Source organism: Artemia sp. Qi Xiang Cuo, chromosome 8 (assembly GCF_049724085.1).
Source record: "Artemia sp. Qi Xiang Cuo chromosome 8, ASM4972408v1, whole genome shotgun sequence".
NCBI classification, from domain to species: Eukaryota; Metazoa; Arthropoda; class Branchiopoda; order Anostraca; family Artemiidae; genus Artemia; species Artemia sp. Qi Xiang Cuo.
Window position 1 is genome coordinate 25,789,729 of NC_142801.1, and position 21,860 is coordinate 25,811,588.

Sequence of the window (21,860 nt, forward strand, 5' to 3'; positions counted from 1 at the left end):
AATTTATGTTTGTTTTTGGATTCTCTTATTTATCTATATCAGTATCTGTTACCTTTATGATTGATGTTATTATTCATTTTAATTTCTTTTAGTTTTGGGTTTGATTTATTCTTTGATACTAATTTCTGGTCGTTTTAAGTTTGCATTATTATAAGACTTTATTTCTGCTCGTCTTAAATTTTAATATGGCTCTTTACTCTTCTTCGAAAAACTTCTTTTTTGGCAAGCTTTTTTGAGATTAAAATTTTTGAAATTTTATTTCGATTAAGAACTACGCAGGGGGCGCAGTTAATAAATTTAAATAATTAATAAATTATAAATTAATCAATTTAATAAAAATAAATTAAAATTCAAAATAATGAAATAATAAAAATAATAAATAAATTATTTATTAATTAATAAATTGAAAGAATTTGTGCTAATATGTGACAATTTTGTTAAATTTTGGCCCGCCAAATTTTGTGGGAGACATGGGGGGTGGGCTAATAAAGTTTTAACCCGAGCACAAGAGAAGCCAGAACCGCCACTATTCATATATTGTAAACAAAATAAAGTAAGCTAGAGAACTAATCAGTACTTTTGAAAATCAGTCAAACGGAAACACTGGAAAAACGGCCTCCCAGCCTATCAAAATGGTTCCTTTGTGTTGAACAGCATTATTGTTCGATTTTTTTAAAGCAGAAAAACCACATAGCGGACCGTTTCCCGTCCTGTTAAGTTTAAATGTTCCGTACAGTTTTTGCAGCGATAGCTGCAACCCAGGAAAGAACGAACCCTGGCCCACAGTAACTAAAAATTTAAAAACGCGCCTAAAAAACTGTTTATTGAGAAAAAACTGTCATTCGTAGCTGATTTAGGAATGATAAATATTTTTTCGTTTAATATTGATAGTAAAATTATTTTGAAAGCAAATCTATGGCAATTTCGAAAAACAGCCTGAAACCCCGTTGAAAATGGCGTTGAAAGTTTGGTTAATGGTAATGAAATAAAATAGGATGAATATATAATAGTTTAGAAACAAATTTGGGCTATATATTTGCACATTAGGGGGGGGGGGGTAAAGCATATCATATATTAAATACGTAACCTAACATAACCTAGGTACCTTTCAGCGTCCCCCCCCCCCTAACCCCCCAAAAAACAACAGTTTAAGCATCGTAAACGCAATGAAAACCAGGCTTTGCATTACATTTCTTTATAGCGGTCTCTTGCAAATAACCCGTCTGGCGGGTTTCGTCTCTCGTTAGTATATAACAGTGCCCGCATTATGCAACAGTACCGTTTTTTCTAATAGAATCATGTCGTTGCACTGACAGCTAATACAATGTCGTTTACAAACGAAAAAGGTAATTCATTCAAGTTTTCAACTGAATTAAGAACACCATTTACAGGAATTGAAAGAAAACTATTTATATTATAATTACAAACTCTCCCCTTTTATGCCTAACTCTATGTATACCTATGGTAACGTTATTTTACATCCAAAGTACTATTTACCACAAAAAATAAACACTCCTGAAGACTTGGACAGCTATGATACTGAGTCTGGTGGGCTGATGGCAACTAAACATTATTGAAACTGAGTGGCTAAAATTTTGTTCTATTAGGGAGAGACAGGAAGGAGAATCACCATCTTCGCGTTAGGGTCACCCTTTATATCCCCTCTGATTCCCTCCTTGTATGCCTCATTGGCCCATCTAAATAAATTTTTCCAAACTCCTAAAAGAGCGCTCAAAATACAAAAAAATTCGAATTCTTTTCTTACCTCAATTTCCGATAAAGATGTTTGAAGGGCAACACACCAATTGGCAAGAGAAAACTTTCGGTAGATGAGCCCATCGTTATAAAGTCTAATAAAGGCCTCGGTCACCGACTTTGACATGTTCTAAAAAAAAAGTCTTGAGGTGATGAAACATCCAAATTTAAGAATTACAAATGACATGAAAATTATATCAGTGCGTAAGAAAGAGATAGAGAACATCCTTCCCTAGATTAATTGGAAGCAACAGCGTTTCTGGGGGGAGGGGAGGGGGTTTATAGGTCCTAAATCCCCCCCAAGTTTAAATTGTGTTGAAGAAAGAAGGGCTAAATACAAGATACTTTTTTAAACGATGTGTTGGTTATTTCCCTAATTTTAATAGTCTATTTTGATTTTTGACGAAATAAACGTTGGATTTTTGACAAAATCCCTGAGTCGTAATTTTGCAGTGCACATTTTTGTAATTGTTTTAATTCAAATGAGCTTTATTTTTGCTTACCTAAAAAAATGCACATGAATATAACTTAAAGCCACAAAAGAGAAAGCCCCTACGCCCTTGAACCAAATTTGGGATCTTGATTATAAAATGAAATAATACTAAAGATCCAAAAAAAGAAACAAATTTTTTTTTTTGGCTCGTTTTCTCTACTCACTGTCTTGTTTGTACTTTTCACATAAGTCTGTGGAATTGGTTAGTCACTTTTCAACCACTTTCGAAGTTTAAGTTTCTTTGAAATTTAATCAGTACATGCATTTCCAATGATGGTGCAATAAAACAACATCAGAATTCCCCCATCGTGTATACTCCTCCTCCCATTCCCTTCAACATAAATGGGTGATTGGGCATAACAAAACGTATAAAACAAACACTATTATGCAAGACTTAATAGAACAGCGGTAAGAAAACTTGACTGTGGCCGTGGTAATGTAAGTTCAAATCTTAGGTAAGATAAATTTTTGTCTTAGAAAAGACATAAAATCTTTTTTAGTCCTTTTTTTGTTTTAAAGAAGACTAAAAATTCGAAATGATAAATATAGTTTTTTAACTCGTTTCCAAAATGGAGTAAAAAGTATTAAATAATTTCTTTCTTCAAAGTCTATGAATATGATAATTTCTTAAACCACATTGGCCTGCCATAATCAAAAGAAGAAACGATCAAAAATGGGGCTTTTAACGAAAATACTGAAAAAAAACACTCAAAGCGAATATTTCGAAATAAAAGATGAACAAAATTCAATAAAAGCAAAAGGTGGAAGAATTAAAACCAAATACCTAACAACCATTAAGCGTTCACCAATATATCCGATTTGCACAAAATACAAACATTTAAACTGGCATCGACGGATACTAGCGAACAACTGGCAAATAAAAGATTTGCCAGTTAGATTTGCGCAGATATTCACCAATATCTGCGATTTGCACAAAATACAAAAATTTGAACTGCCATCGACAGATACTAGCGAATAACTGGCAAATAAAAGAAAAAAATCATTTACTCAAACCACAGTTTATATAATTATCATTTAATAACATATTACAGTTAGATAATTATATAAACTGTGACTCAAACCAACGAGCCAGCAATTAAACAAGTTGGAGAACTATTTCAGTTGATTTCTGATTTTGATAACTGCATTCCTTGCAGACACCCTTTGAGACTTAAGTGGTTGATGACGCGTTTCATTGTGTGAATGCGAAGGTAATTCAAGGTTTATTACAGGGATTACTAAAGTATTGGCTTCTTTTTCGAGAAAACCGAAATATAAGTCATTTATTCTTAAATCACCAGTATCTCTGTTCAAAGCTAGACCTAAATGTTAGTATTTATAAATCTCAACAGCCTCTCTGTAGTGCTGGACAATACCATTGTCTTCTAAAATTAAGCTGTCTTGGGTAAATAAAATAGTATGATCCGGGTGATCATAAATGTGTTCTGCAAGGGGAGAGTCGAGCTTTTCTTTTTTTTGCACTTTTTAAGTGTGCTATCAATAGAAGTAGAGTGCTGAGTTAATCTATCCGTAAGCCTTTGATCAGTACTTCCGATGTACCAAAGACAACAAGAGCATGGAATTCTGTATATACCGGAGTTTCCACCTTTCGGGATAGGGTATTTACCTTGACAAATTTTGGAACTGAGGGTCTTATTGGGTCTATAATACGTGCAAATATTATTTTTCAGTAGATCTTTGGAAATGTGGTCTGAAACCCCTTGTACGTACGGGAGACCAAGATAAACTGAATTTTCACTTTGATCTGTGTTTACTGTGTCACTATTTAATAGCTTTTTAATACAGTTTTCAATAACAGAATTTATTAAACTAATTGGATAACCATTCCCAAATAAAACATCCCTAAGGTGGTCGAGCTCTGAATCCAGGGAACGTGGTGAGCAAACCTGTAATGCTCTGTCAACTAGGGAAGTGACCACTCCTCTTTTCACAGCGGGAGAATGATTAGAGGAACAATTTAAGTAACTGTCACTATGAGTAGGTTTTCTATAGACCCCAAACTCAAAACATGGATCACTACAGTGCACCAGGACATCTAAGAAAGGAAGACGACTATCTACCTCTGATTCTCGAGTAAATTTGAGTTTTGGATCCAAGGAGTTAAGAAAGTAAAGGGAAGACTTCAGAGATTCTTCATCATCCTCCCGCGAATAAAAAATATCATCTTTAAAACGAACCCAAAATTCAGGTTTACTAAGACTTTGCAAAATAGCCCTTTCTTCAAGGTTTTCCATGAAGATATCAGATTCTATTGGTGAAAGGGGGCGCCCATATTTCTGTCTATAAAAACCGCCTCAATAATGGAAATGAAAAGAAGTTCTGTTGCAGAGGGCTATAAGTGAAAGAAGTATCTGATTCGAAAGCGTAGCGCAACAGCGCTGCATTAAACGATTCAAAAATAATATATTTAACTCCAAGTCTCATAATCCTGCAGTCAAAGCTGCAGCTTTATGATATAGCGTAGAGTATTTCTCAAAGAATTGTCTAAACTTACCAAAAAATTAGAAAATGAGCCTATTTTGGCATGTTTTCAATATATTTTCAATATATATAAAACTAAAAAAAAATGCAAAGCAATCTTCCAAAATTTTGTTGGGGAGGGGGATAAAGCTGATTCTCAGCTATCAAATTATACCAAAATTACGTTAAAACATTTAGACCGTAGGACTTCTGAAGAATAACATACAAAACTTCCACTAGGTACATAAAGCTTAAACGACAATAATAATAATAATAATAATAACTAAATAAACAAAAAAATGTTGAGTCTTTTCGCTACTACTACTAATAGCTCATCATAACACTAAGCCACCTAAGGTCATTCCAGTTGTTCAGTTTCTCCATGCACTTTCCTACACAATGTTATGGCCTCTTCCCACCTCATTCGAGGACCCCCTACTTTTCGTTTGGCCTCAGTTGCAAAGCCGAAAAGTACTATTTTTGGCAACATATCATCCTTCATCCGCAATACGTGACCTAACAGCCTTAAGCCTCTTTTCAAACCCGCCCTTGGTAGTGGGATTTATACAATTAAACAGTCTTTAGACAATTCACCTAGAAAAAATATGGCATATCTTCTTAAGATTTCGAAGCACCTACGTTTAGGAGCCGTTCTTGAAGACTGTTATAAACCAAGCTTTTAGGATCCTAACGTTATTTCTAAGATTCAATTTTGTTACTTCTAATCTTCTTTCAACTTCCAAAAATCATGACACCCCTTGCCCTCTCTATTTCTTATATCAATATTGTATTAATCGTATTTACTAACATAACTGTATATAAATAAATGATGGTATTTTCACGAGTCTTAATGCTTGTTCTTGCTGCAAATTTTATTGAATGCTGGTTCTTGAAACAATGTAAACCAAATAGGGGGAGAAAAATTTTTAAAATGTCATAACCTCTGTAGCTAACTACAATTAACCGTACCCTAAATACCGTGTTTTTCCACAAAAAAATGCTAACAGAGAAAAGGCTAACATTGATCTTATATGTTTAAAATCTCTATTTTTATCTACATCCTATTTCCATCCTGTTTCCATTTATCTTTATTATATTATATTCCATGTAAATTATTTCTGTACTATCTACATTAATACAGTTTATTCCATCTAAAAAAAAAATTCCATCTAAATAATTTATATTGAAATATAAATTCAATCTCTATTCCATCATATCTCCATTCCAAGGAAGGGAATATTTTATTTGGAGCTTTAACCACATTTCAGGTTCAAGTAATGGGAATAGAGGCCGACAGGCTGGTCACAAATTGAGTTTCTGGGTTTTGGGGATGAAGGGGAATTCTATTATGAACAGTGTTGGCCTTTGAATGTCTTTGATCGCCTAGTTCAAATGCCTTTGGGCCAGGCAGATCTTATATCTTCAGAACACCTAAATTTCAAACTGGTATAGCGTCAATTTAGAGCAAGTTATCATGCCAATTAGAGAAGCTTCTAGCAATTGGAAGGACAAAATTATGCTTCTTTTATGGAAGAAAAGAAAAAATGCGTTGTTTACTGGGAGGGATACAACAAGCGTACGAATGGCAGCGGCCGGAGCGTCCAAACGAAATGACTATCAGCTTTTAATAAAACTTACAGGGTCCAAAGTGAAGGTTTTCCTGTTCCAGTCTAGCAGAAGGCCAAGAGTCTGTAGTTGTTCGTATATCCTACTTTCATTATCATTCTTCCAGGTGGAAATCATCTCCATAAACTGTTCACGCGGCATATCAACTCTTCGTTTACCTTCTGCTGCTAACAACTGACGTTCAACTACAGCCTGCGTAGCTATACCAGCATGATCACATCCTGGGACCCACACCGTGTTCATTCCTCTCATTTTATGCCCATAAAAAAATAAAAATAAAATAGGTATATGTTTATTGTGGAATAACGAGAAGTGATACAGCAACCTTTGGTCGGCTGCATTAGTCATTTTTTTTAAGAAATAATGACACGTTCCACAAAGAAGGTCTCAAAATACGCTATTTCTGCTTGAAACCTACCTTATTCTCTATGTCCTGACACTCAATCAATGTTATTACTTGTAAATTTCACATGTATACTAAATGATGCCTTATTACTTTGCCCCAAAACATAAAACCTAACCCAATCTTTGCGTGATTTCTAAAGATACAGCATGTACAACCTAAGGCAACATAAATTTCACCTCGAGACAAATCTGCTATTCGTATCTGATGTATTCAGTGATAAGAAAAATTTGATTCAATGTCGATCACTGAGTGATTGTCACATAAATACTTTACTAGTAACTGCGAAACTATATTATTGCGTTGGATTTAATTTTGATTTAATACTTGCATAGCCACTTTCACGAAGGCCAGTTTTCCTATCCTGAACTGTATCATAAATCAATAAAAAAAAAGACCAATTAGAACAAGGAAGTAATTCCCTCACCTCTGAAAATGAGCACGCTTTGCAATTCTTATTTACAAGCTACTAGTGTTGGGCGATATGTTTACTTTCGATATTCGATATATCAATATCGATATTTCGGATCAGTTTTTGCTATCTCATGCATTTGCCGAAGTTCAATAACGCAAAGGGTAAATAAAGGATATTTTGTATAACTTTTTTTTTCAAAATTTAAATATGTAAAATAAAACAATAAAAATAAACTCCGATTACATAAATGAATATAATAAAAACCCAGATTTGGAATTATTCGGGCTCAGGAAAAGAGAAAAATAAACTACTGGCTATTAAAAAACAGCAGCATGTCAATGTTTTTCCCTGAGAGTCGAGTCCCTGAGAGTTCCTGAGAGTTCCCGTTCAGTGATTATCTGACCAGCCTTGGAAAACACTCTTTCAGAAGGGACACTGGTAGCGGGCACAGACATGAATTTCATTGCAACTTCGTACAGGTATTTTTGGGACCCCATAGCACGAGACTTCCACTACTTGCTCCCTATTGACACTTTGCAGACCCATGATATATTCCGCTGCAATCGATGTATGTCGTGCATTGACTATAAGGACTTCTTCGTGTGAACCACACAAACTGACTGGATTCCGAAAAGACTGCATTGCAGAGACAGTATGAAGCTAAGAGAGAAAAGGAATTAATAAATGATATATAAAACCAAAAAAGGGTGAGAAAACGAGGATTTTGTTTTTTAACAGAATTTAAAAATCTAAAACGATATTGGTCCAATGCTCCCCGTAAGCTTGACGTAAATACTTTCTAAGACCACACTGGCTATACATGACGTATGAAGCTAAGAGATGAAAGGAAATAATAAATGATAAATAAAACCAGAAAAGGGTGAGAAAACCTCACCCTTTTTTGGTTTTATTTATCATTTATTATTTCCTTTCCTCTCTTAGCTTCATACGTCATGTATAGCCAGTGTGGTCTTAGAAAGTATTTACGCAGGGACTGCGATGGTACATGTATCTTCTGATCGAGATTCAGCAGCCAGCAAGGCCAAATCTATCTCGTTTGCAATTTTGCTCTCAACTCGTAAAAGATCGTCAGATGAAATATACATTTTTTGAAACGCGCGTCAAGATATGTGGCAATTGCGACGGTTGTGAATTGACCAAGGTTTATAAACCTACAATGCATTTTATTCAGCAAAGCCTTTCGAAGCTCATCAGCCACATTTGAGAATCCACCGAAATCTACCTGACCAGGGTGGCGTCTCAAAATCTTAGACCAAGGAAGGACTTTCGAGATGGAGGGAAATATTTTAGAAGAGAGCTCAATAGTTGCCTCTCAAAGGGTGTAAGCACCGCAATCACGTTTGAAATTAAACCCCACTCATGTGAGTATCAGTGAGTATGATGTCCACTTTACCAAGAAGCGCAAGTGAACTTGTTACCGACTCTTTCAATTCTTGTAGACTACGCACCATAGTGAGAAGCGAATTCTATCTAGTGGTCACATCAGGTTTTAGTTTTTTGGTGCAAACATTGTCAATATGAATTTGAACCTGGTGCAAAATGTCGGTAGCTACAACACTGAAAAAAGCTGACAATATTTCTAGCCTTTTGAACGAGAGGCAACAATTGAGCAGTATCATTAAGTGCACCCCCCACAATCAAATTTAGAGCATGTGCAAAGCACGAAACATGTGTCCATCCTGTACCTACTTGGGATGCAGCATCCTTTAAGGCCCGAACTACAATTGCTCCATTATCAGTTACTACAGTAACAACCTTTTCCTTGATCCCCCAGTCAGTGGCAATTTTCATATATAAATATATATATATATATATATATATATATATATATATATATATATATATATATATATATATATATATATTTTTTTTTTTTTTTATATATATATATATATATATATATATATATATATATATATATATATATATATATATATATATATATATATATATATATATATATATATATATATATATATATATATATATATATATATATATATATATATATATATATATATATATATATATATATATATATATATATATATATATATATATATATATATATATATATATATATATATATATATATATATATATATATATATATATATATATATATATATATATATATATATATATATATATATATATATATAGGTGGCTATGGGTGGGGGATGACGTTTAATTGTGTGCATCTAAATATACAGATTAAAACTTATCGGAATTTAGTACATCTGAACATACATATGAAAACTGATGGCATGATTCCACTTCAAACGATGTGCAATATGCCTACTTTTTGTTAACTGTCTACTTTTCAGCTAAAAATTTTATGGGGATAGTGGGATGGGGGGTTCAACAACCTTTGGACCCACTTTGACGCTGAAATCATACAAATGGAAAGTAATTGCTTTCCGACTTAAACAGGATGCAGCATGGAAACCAATCTCCTAAAAAGTTGGAGTTGGAAGGACAGGGATGCAAGAAGGGCCACTGATCCACTTTGGTTCTCTAACCAAATAGACTGAAAACCCTTACATGAGTCTAGTTAAAATAAGATACAAGATGCGAATAATTCTATAAAAAAAAAACAGTTGGGAAAATGGGGGTTGGAGGAGCGAAGAGCCAACTCCACGTCTCAAATCATGCATACTGAAAATCACTCCACGTTTTCAATTTAAATGACGTATACAAGGTCAAAGTTTTCTGCAGAAAGTTTGATGCTGGAAGTATAGGGAAAGAGCTGTTGGAGGGATCACCAGCCCAAATAGATCTTTCATCAGTGCTTATTTTAAATGCTGGCTTGATTCTACTAAGACAGGGTACGACAGATCTGCCTTTCTCCCAAAAAAAGAGGGAAAAGAGGGTTTGATGTATTTTAAACTGAGAATGACATCACAGTATTTAGAAACACAATGAAAATTAACAATTCTGAAAACGTTAATTACATATTTTCAAAGGCAATTTTATTACATTACCTGGGTTTGGGCAAGACAGAACCCTTGTGATATCGGTTTTTTTTAATAGTCAGTATATAGCCTTGAAAAATTACATCTTAAACAAAATGTGTGGCAAATCATCAGCAGCCGAATGGCACTAGTAACTAGCAGTCTGAATTAAAGAAGATGAGTTGTCCAACCAGCTCCTTAAACCGTATGAGATATTTTTATATGGACCAAGATATGTAACCTAAACTGAAAATCAGGATTGGTAGATAAGCAATTTAAATTGAACATAAAAATCTTAAAAACATAAAAAAAGAAATTTTAAAACGCTTAGATGAACAAAAATACAACCTCTAATTTGTTTTTGTCATGTACTGTTTTGTTCAACAAAACATATGATATCCTTCAACAAATTTCAATTTGTTCGAATTTGTAAGGTCTTGTCTTTCCAATTTCAGAAATCAAAGTTCGTGTTCTTTTAATTTCCTGAGCTCTGCATAAAGGCTTTTTAATAGCTTTATCAACAAAGACCTTTATAATAACTTATCTACAATTCACAATAAAATAAAAGTAAATGTAGAGTAAAGAAATGTAAAAGAAAAAAAAAACCAACAAAATTGAAATAGAAATGTTCACAATCTTACTTCATTGTCTTAAAACCTTTTTGGATTTAAACACTCAAATCTTAATTCGAATGTTGACTAAAGAATATTCAGAAAAACAAATTTGCCGCTTAATCTTTGGTATTTTTCTCTTTCGAATAAATTCGTCTGATATACATTATTAAAAGTATTTTCAGATGATTCTGCATCTATCATTATAGTAGCAGGTTATATTTAAGAAATTCTTGCCCAATATTTTTCATGTGTGGTACACACATTAACTTATTTGCAGCTTAATCATAGGTAATTTCCTATGACAATGACAATAGCCATAGGTCATCTTTAAAATCAGAAAACACTGCATATTAATGTTTGGGGGCATAGTTAGAGGATGCGCACCAGAACATAATTATCATGAATTATATTATTTATGTTCAAAAATAATGAATAGTACAAAATTTGGTCAATTCTGTGTTATAAGAGCAGAAAGATAAAGGCCACTGCTATCCCTTACTTCGGTCACATATTGTCTGACAAAGGAATACACCCCAACCCGAACAAGGTCCAAGCCATCCGAGAAATGCGTTCCCCAACTAGTCACGAGCAGCTACAAACGCTCCTAGGTATGATGAATTATCTATCTCGCTACATACCCAACCTATCCAGCCTGAACGAGCCTCTTCTAACACTTGGTGAACAAGAACTGTTTGAGTGGACGGCGACACATGAAACCACCTTCCAGAAGATTAAAGATTCCATTTGCCAAAACGTGGCTTTCTTTGACCCTGCTGAACAGTCCGACGAGTAGCAAGTCGACGCTTCGATATCCAGTTTGGGGGCGGCGCTGATTCAGAAGTCCTCAGTAGTATCATTTGCATCTAAATCCCTGACTGATACCAAGAAGAAATACTCCTAAATTGAGAAGGAGCTCTACGCAACAGTGCTTGGCTGTCGCTATTTCCATCAGTATTTGTATGGACGTCCATTTACCATCATCACCGATCACAAGCGCCAAGAAACAATGCTAAACAGACCCATCAATCATCCGCAAGTTTACAAAGGATGCTCCTCCAGATCCAGCCATACGACTACAACATCAAATTCCGACCAGACAAAGACATTCCCCTAGCTGACGCTCTCTCCCGCTTACACATCGATACAAAAGACAAACGAGCCTCGAATGCTACGTCCATTCAGCGATGAGATTACTTCCAATCAGCAGTGAAAAGCTTTCACAGTTAATACAAGAAACCTACCTTGATCCAGAGCTTACCGCCGTGCGGGAATGCATTGAAAACAACTGGCCAGCACCCAGGAGCCAGATTCTAGCGGCAGCAGCCAAATTCTGGTTTGTCAGAGACCAACTAACTGTGGTAGAAGACATCATAATGAAAGATGATCGGTTGGTCATACCACGGACGATGAAGAAATCAATCTTGACCAATCTCCACGCCTCACACCTCGGCACGGATAAAACAAAGCAAAGAGCCCTCTCCATAGTGTACTGGCCTGGCATGAACCGTTCTGTCGAGGAATTCATCAAAAATGTGACGCTTGCTGTACCTACCAAAGATCCAACCCAAAAGAGCCACTTCTACAGCATGAGATCCCTACATACCATTGGGAACACGTGGGAGTCGACCTCTTCTATGAGAACAACGAGTTTCACATGGTAACAGTCGACTACTACAGTAGATTCGTCAAAATCGACTATCTGGGCCTAGCCGCACTATCCGTCCATGTAATAGATTGCCTGAAGTGCCACTTTGCGAGACATGGCATTCCACGCGTTATGACGACAAATAATGGACCCCAATTTAGCGCCAGAACATTTAAGAAATTTGGAGAGGACTGGGGCATGAAGACACTGACTTCTAGCCTATACCACCCACAGTCGAGCTGCCTCGCAGAAAGAGCTGTCGGAATCGCAAAAGCTCTAATTAAGAAAACTCGCAAGTCTAAAGAAGAATTGCTGCTTGGCTTGCTCGAATTTAGGAATACGCCGATAGACGGCCTGGCGTCTCCAGCTCAGCTTCTTATGAGTAGGAATCTGAGGTCTACCCTACCATGCACCGTCGATCACCTCAGACCAAGAATCGTCCCAGTGCTCCAGAGAAAAAGAAAGGGCAAGCCGGAAATTCTATTATGACAGTCGCACCAAAAACCAAAAAGACTTGCAAGTTTGCCAGTCTGTGAGACTCCAGGTTGAAAACGGTACCTGGGAAAAGGCGACTGTTATCAAGAAGTAGGAGCAACCAAGGTCATATACAATCGAAACGCCGTATAAGAAAAGATACCACCGCAACAGGAGGCATTTACGAGTGACTACTGAACACTATACCACTTTGTCTAGTCCAACAGATACGAGTGCAGAAAGACGAGAAAGACGGCCAGCCCCCCATACGACTTTCTGTTGCCACTCCGCAGCAAGCGAACTCACCTGAACCAACCGTCGTCCAGGTCCAAGAGGCTAGAGACGCGACAGAACAACAGCGCGTCCCAACCACCAGAAGCGGGCGCCAAGTCAAGCCACCCTTAAAACTTGACCTCTGAGTACATTGTTCCTTTTTGTGAAAGAAAGAAGATGTCACATTCTGTAGTATTAAGTGTTTCTCTTTTTCTTATATGTGTTTTTGTTAACAGGTTGTGACCTGGGTTTTATAGTAAATTGCCCAAATTAATACCTGGCTTCAAAAAAGATTACATTTAGAAAGACCATATACAAACTACATTCTCAATTCAAACTTTCATTCTGCCATTCAGCATTGGGTTTTTTTATTCACTAATCTTTTCATTATTACTAGAGGAAGTCACTCTTTTTTGTATTCAAGGTATGTCTTTCTTTCCTTTAATATATTGTTTTATCAACTTTTGAGTCTTCTTTTTGCACTAAGGGTGGCTCAACTGAGGGTCGGCTGAAATATTTACCCTTTTCTTCTATTTTTTACTGGCTGTAATTTACCTCACTTTTCTTTCTTTTCCAACGTTTTATTATTTAGTCTAGAAAATAAAACTGCAATAAGTAATCACCATTAGGACACAGGTATCACTTTTAACTTACCACCTGACTATAGCATCCTGTATTGAAACTGTCAATGCATGTCCAAGATGAAGTGATCCTGTTACATTTGGAGGTGGCAGTACCATTGAAAATGTGCTTTTTGAAGCTTCATAATCTTTTGACTGATCTGTTGCATAAATCTTTTGCCATTTTTTCTCAACAAGTGTCGGATTGAAAGAGCTTAGATGATGTCCTCCTGATACAAAAAAAAGAAAAATACAGTATCCATGAACTATAGATTCTTACATTAACAGATGTAACTACATAATGGTTTAGTACCAGTAGCAATCTCGAATATCAAACTTCAGAGGAATGAGCAAAATTAGCATATTTACATTGGTTCTAGTCCCATGACTAATTAAGTGTAGAAATTTTAAGTTGATTAAATAAAATAGACATCAGATACTAGCACTTTCCTGGGTCTTAATTTTGTGGGAGGATCTATTTCAAGATGTTTCATTCACCTAGCCCATCAAATTTCCAAGATAGATATAAATATTACTTTAAACTAAAGTTGTACAAAAACAACAAGCCAAAAACTAAAAAATCATAGATTAACAGTTAATTTATACTACCATTTCCTGGTATAGTCACTTAACATAAGAATATAGAATATTCTATGGTTGGTTAGCTAAATATAGTCCATTAGTCAGAACACTGTTTATATTCTTATGTACCTTGTGTAAATCAGTCTGAATGGTTTACTTAACAAATTTGGAATCATGATTGCAGCAATAGCCACAACCTCTTAAAGGGCGAACCACAGCCCATAGTAACAAAAAGTTTAACATGTGTTTTGAAAAAAAAAAACGTCTGTTGAGATAAAACCTCTATTTGTAGCTAGTTAAGGAATGGTAACTATTATTTTGACTATATATATATATATATATATATATATATATATATATATATATATATATATATATATATATATATATATATATATATATATATATATATATATATATATATATATATATATATATATATATATATATATAATATATATATATATATATATATATATATATATATATATATATATATATATATATATATATATATATATATATATATATATATATATATATATATATATATATAATATGTGTGTGTGTTTATTAAAATTTGACTTGATAATGGTATCATAAAGTGCCATATGGCACCCAGAGACTTTTGGTCTAATTTCTGGAGTGCAAAACCTGGACAAAATAATAAGAGCACCATCATAATGTGCAAGGTCAAAAACTCTATTCCTATGTTTTATAATCCTTGTGTATACTCCCCCTCCCAGCTCCCTTAAAAAGGATGACATGAACAGCTGATGGCTGATCCCAATTTCAATATTGTCTGTGTTTTCTAAGATTGTAGAAAGAGCATTATATAATTGGATGTATATTTTTTTGTAAATCCAGATTGTTTTCAAAGCTTTAATTTGGTTTCCAAAAGGGTCATGATTCTATGATCATTATTAACCAGTTTATGAGTGATTGTCTTGACAAAGGAGAAATTCCTGCAAACCTGTCCAAAGGACATTCAAAAAGCACTTGACTCAATTTCTCATTTGATTTTATTTTCTAAGCTTAATAATTTGGGTGTTGATGGGAATGCATCATATTTAGTAAAATCATATCTTTCTGAGAGAACAAAAAATACTTTAATCAATATTTAAGCTTCCTCCTTCCTTCCACTATTGTCATTGTTTGGTGTTCCTCAGAATTCAATGGTCAAACTTTGTTACATCTATAGATGCAATGCTTCAAAATTTAAAAATATTTTTGGTGAAGGAGGTTGTTTTGTGTCTATTATTTGGTTAATGATTGGATAAGATCTTTCTTTAATCCCCTCCCCCTGTCGCCTGATACATGATATAGTAAAATTAATATTGTCCTGAATGGACAAGTGTTGGCAGTAGGACAGAAAAGGTTTTGGTGATGAGGTGTATTGTTTTTTTCTCATCAATATAAAAGCTCTGATACTGGCCAGCAGAAAAATGTAAATTTTGGAGCTTATTGGTATTTGTACTAAAGAACCTTCAGCCTTGATAGTAACATGACAACTGGAGCTAAATTTTATTATAAGTCATCAGCAGATGATAGTCATTGAAAGTGACAAAAGAGATCATGCTGCAGCAAAGAAGCCTTTTCTATCACTTTGCACCCCAAAAACACCAATTTCTTCCCAAAGTAATCGAAAATGGGGTTGTTAAAGGCCAAATAATAATACTGAAGAAACAAACAAAGCAAATATTTTGAGAGAACAACTGCCTCTCTTCTTTAGCAAGAACAAAATAATATAATCAAGGAAAATACCAAAGAAAAGAAAAACACAGAAAGTAAACAAAACCAATAAAAAAAATTCATAAAGGCCAAAAACTCACGAATGAAAAGCAAATACCTAACAACCATAAAGTGAGTCATTTGCCAATATCTGCATATATAATATAATATAATATATAATATAGATTTATTACCTGCCAAAACTGTAAGAGATACAATGGGCAGCAGAGTATATAAAAAGTGAAAAAAGTGAAAAAACAAAACAAAAGACAAACAACAAAGTACGGTTTAACACAAATATATACAATGAAATGGGTCCTCAACATCGACATTCAAATAACACAATCAACTCAAGTCTTTTCCTTAAGAATTACCCAAGGATAACCAAGAGTCATGAACTTCTTATGAAAACTTGCTACTCTGACAGGAACTGCCAAGGCAGGATCTATCAATCCAAATCTACTGATCAAATTCCGGTGTTTGGACCATGTTTGTATTCCAAGCAGATACTTAGCATATTTAAAATAAATCGTGCGCAACTTTTTCTTCTCTGTCTGTGTGAAGCAACTTCAAAACGGAGAGATGTAGAGAAAACTCGGTAAAGCAAATGCATTATACAATCGGGCTAAAATATCACGACTAAATCTCACCTTGCTCGGGACAAGCTTTCCATATGCAGAACGAACTTTTCTAAGGGTATCAGCGATAATAAGTACGCGTGTGGCCTTGAGTGACGTACCGATCGGGACTCCAAGGTAAGTAAGTGATGGAACAGGTTTGATTTCCGTATCATCTAGCATAACGCATATGTCCTCAGTCGACACTTTATAATTGAAAAATAAGAATTCAGTTTTCGATGGATTAAATGTATGGCCGACACCAGCATATTCTACCTTTGATGCACTAAAACAACTCTTTATTCCATTCAGGGTTCTACTAATGTTTAAAATGTCGTCAGCATAACCTATGAGCGACACGTCAATCCCGCATAAAATACACGTTGTTGGTGCTTCATGTTGCACTTCGATTACGGAATTATTGAATAAATCTGGTGAATTTACTGCCCCTTGCCTAATACCCTTTTTCACTGGTATATCAATTTCTAAAAGCATATCACAATCCCAACCAGGACACTTTATCCTAACACGAAGATTACTATACATTGAATCAAGGGGTTCAATGACCGAATTTTCTACGCCTCTCTCTGCTGCAGAGAGTAAAATATGTTCGTGGATAGACGAATCGAAAGCACGGGCAAGATCATGGGCTGCTAAAACTAAAGAATCGTTGTCATTCTCAGCGTCAGTCAGTATAGACACCAGCGAGTAAGGGGCATGGTCACATCCAAGCGATCGCTGGAACCCAAACTGGTGTGGGGGAACCGAGCACTTGCTTCTAATTTCGTCATGAATAAGAAGCTCAAATAGTTTACATAGTATAGTCGACACAGTAATGGGCCTATATGAAGAGTACTGGGAGGGAGGTTTCCCTGGTTTGAGAATGGGTGTTATTACACCAATGCAAAAGGTATCCGGGACGATACCTCTGGTAACGATAATTTGGAATAATAATGATACATGTTCAAGAAGTTGTTCACTACCATAGAGTAAATGTTGGCCACAAATTTTATCGAAGCCTCTCGAAAATTTCTTTTTTAGCTTATTCAGGCATTCACGTATTACACTTCTATTAACTACCATGTTCTCTTTCTGCAGTTTTAGCATTTCATCTAGCTCACTCCGGTAAGAATTCCGTAGCACTTGGTCAGGACTTTTGAACTGATCGGTGAAGTAACTATTCCAGGCCTCTTTTGTTAGAAGGGGGACCTCAGAGGTCGATTCTTTGGGCTTCACTAAATTCCACCAAAGGAGTTTGGGATCGGACTTGCATTTCTTGCTGTATTCGTCAATTATGTCTACGGTGCTTAAACAAGGCATTGGCAAAGGCACGTTTAGTATGATTCTTCACTTTCCAGACTCGCCCAGATCTTGGCTTACTACTGTCAAACCATATGCGAAACCACAACCTCGCGGTCTGGAATGTTTCTGTTAAATTTAGGTTAGCGGACCATCCTCTAATTTCAGTGTTTACTCGAACTTTTCGAGATGGCACGGCTGCTGATTTGGCAACCGAAGGGCATGGCATATTGAGGCAGAGTAAATGTTCAACAGAAGTTTCTGCTTTTCGGCCGGGATGTAACTGTTGGACATCAGTAGCGGGAAAGGGACTTGGATCTTTTTAAGAATGCTATTACACACTTGTTGATACTATTGAAACGCAGTATCTTCGAGCTTCTAATCTTGCACAACTTTGAGCTTTGGAGCTGCGCTTTTTTTTACTTCAGAGAATGGGCAAGAGAAACTCAAGGATATAGGCAGGTGATTGCTAAGTGTACCACCCATTAGTACCAACACAGATTCGTCCTGGACATTGAATGATTTAACAACATGGTCGAGATTAGATACAGAGCCACTGTTATGACAATAACTGAAGTTTTTATCTTTATCCACAACCTTGAAGCCATCTGGTAAGACTGCTAAATCTATTTGTGCTATAGGACTGTCAGTGTCAGTAAAGTCACAGTTGAAGTTACCGATAATTAAATAGTCATGACCCGACTGCTTTATTCTCAACACACATTTAGCAAGTTTCTTGCAGGATAGGTTGAATTTTCTCTCTGATCGATCATTCTTGTAATTAGTAGGAAGGTAAGCACAGATCAGAACAAGACCATAGACGTCCACTGTGATGAAACTGTCTTGCTGCTCGACAAGTTTGGCGGAGATGTGATCTTTAATTACAATAGCGATGCCTCCAGATGGCCTTCCTCTACAGCTTGATTTCGCTTCTCTAATAAAGAACCGATGCTTGTCAGATAACTTGATACAATCCAAGCTGTCCTTGCTTAAGAAGTGTTCTTGTATGCAAACTATGTCATGATCCTTGGCAAATTGTTTAATAATTGGCACCTTATCACGCAGATTTCCGTTCATATTCCAAGATGTTACTATAAGAGATGAAATGGTGGCTCTTGTTATTGCGGTTTATTCATTGCTTTGAGGGCTTTGGGACAACGGATGCTATAACAGGAGTGCCTATTGGATTTGCAAAGCGCGCACCAAATAGAATTTTTGCAAGGATTCTCTTTTTCTGAAGCATGCCCTTCTTTGCCGCATCTAGCACAACGTTTAGAGTTTTCACATTTCGACGCTAGGTGTCCGTAGTTTTGACAGTTGAAGCACCGGCGCAGGACATTAGGCTAATATAGGGCAGAGATATATATATATATATATATATATATATATATATATATATATATATATATATATATATATATATATATATATATATATATATATATATATATATATATATATATATATATATATATATATATATATATATATATATATATATATATATATATATATATATATATATATATATATATATATATATATATATATATATATATATATATATATATATATATATATATATATATATATATATATATATATATATATATATATATATATATATATATATATATATATATATATATATATATATATATATATATATATATATATATATATATATATATATATATATATATATATATATATATATATATATATATATATATATATATATATTATATATTTATATATATATTTATATATTTATATATATATTTATATATTTATATATATATTTATATATTTATATATATATTTATATATATATATATTTATATATATTTATATATATATATATATTATATATATTTATATATATATATATATATATATATATATATATATATATATATATATATATATATATATATATATATATATATATATATATATATATATATATATATATATATATATATATATATATATATATATATATATATATATATATATATATATATATATATATATATATATATATATATATATATATATATATATATATATATATATATATATATATATATATATATATATATATATATATATCTCTGCTATAACAGATATATATATATATATATATATATATATATATATACTATAGATATATATATATATATATATATATATATATATATATATATATGAGGCATGTTTTTTAAGTAAGTACCGTTGTATGATTCTGCCGCCGCAGCGCTACGGTGGGCGTTCTGCACATGCGCGCTGGTTACCTACATCTCTTGTCTACGCACTGACGCCATTACAGTCTGATTCTTCATTGTATACGTTGTTTACTAAGTGTTTAAGATGCCTCCGACAATCGGGAATCCCGCCAATTGTGAAGTACGGGCTGTTATAAGATTTCTTAGTGCTAAAGGCGTAAAACTGATCGATATTCATCGTGAGATCTGTGAAATTTACGGAAAAAACATTATGAGTGACATGGGTGGCCTTCGTCACACCAGAATCAAAACAACAATCCATGGAATGGCGACACTCATCATCACCCAAAAAAGTGAAGTTTGAGCAAACAATTTCTGCCCGGAAAATCATGTGCACAGTAATTTGGGACAAAAAAGGAGCATTGCTAGTGGAGTTTTTGCCTCGTAATGAGACAATCAATGCAGCGTCTTATTGTGAGACACTGAACAATCTGCGTCGTGCAATCCAGAACAAAAGACGTGGCAAGGTGAGTAAGGGTATCGTTTTGCTGCATGACAATGCCCGTCCACATGTGGCTAATCGGACCAAAGATCTCATCAAATCTTTTCAATGGGACACTCTAGATCATCCACCATTAAGCCCTGATCTGGCGCCCAGCGACTACCATTTTTTCCTGCACTTGAAGAAACACCTGGGTGGTCAGCGTCTTCAAGATGATAATGAACTCAGAACAGTTGTGATACAAATCAGGTGGCAGAATTTAATAAGGAGAGTATTGAAAAACTGGTGCCACGTTATGACAAGTGCCTCAATATTCACGCAAATTAATTAGAAAAGTAGATTAAGGTACAGGCTTTCATGTAAAAATAAAATTATTGCAGTATCTTTTTTTAATTCATGTCTTTTTTTAATTCCAAAACGGTACTTACTTAAAAAACATGCCTTGTATACATATGTATATATATATGCATGTATATATATATATATATATATATATATATATATATATATATATATATAAAACATCTGTTGACTTGTTTACCATAGTTTTTATTGATTTTACATAGGCTGCAAAGAACAATTTCCACTTTGCTCTTTACTTCCATTAGAAAAACTTTTTTTTCTTTTTAAATTATCACAATAAACAACCAGGTTTCTAATTTTGAACAACTGAGAAATAACATACCATTTAACTGGCTCCAAATAAAATAGCCAATACCATTGCATTTCTATCCTGGGCACTTCCCTCTCTACTGAAGCCTACTTACATGTCCCTAGGCTACATACCAAATTTTGCTAATTTTGTTAGTTTGTCTGATAGGAAAAAAAGAATTAGATGGCAAAAAAGTAAGTAAGGCCTATTTGATTCAGTATTCAATGCTCTTTTTAAATATAATTAAGGTTACCAGTGAAATTGTGTCCCAGCCCCCCTCCTCTATAGGCCTGGATAGTCTATAGCCTTAGGGTAAGATACCCAATTACCTCTCCAATGCTTATCACCTCAGAGTGTATATTATATCCTAGTAAGTAGATTGTGTCACAATTCGGATTTGTCTAAATTTTCTTTATAAGTCTGTGATTAACTTGAACATTTTAACAATATATAACACTAACAATTGTTAGTGAAT

The 21,860-nt window shown here is 34.3% G+C and overlaps 1 protein-coding gene across 1 annotated transcript in view; it reads right to left on the minus strand.

Moving 5' to 3' along the window:
- The window catches only part of LOC148949277 (putative valine--tRNA ligase, cytoplasmic), a 90,170-nt gene that overhangs the window by 64,806 nt on the left and 3,504 nt on the right, over window positions 1–21,860 (minus strand). The window contains exons 2-4 of the mRNA XM_089093316.1: window positions 13,808–14,004; window positions 6,368–6,613; window positions 1,766–1,885 (exon numbers count right to left, since the gene is read on the minus strand). Coding sequence (XP_088949442.1) covers window positions 1,766–1,885; window positions 6,368–6,613; window positions 13,808–14,004 — 563 coding nt within the window. The remainder of the gene's footprint in view (window positions 1–1,765; window positions 1,886–6,367; window positions 6,614–13,807; window positions 14,005–21,860) is intronic.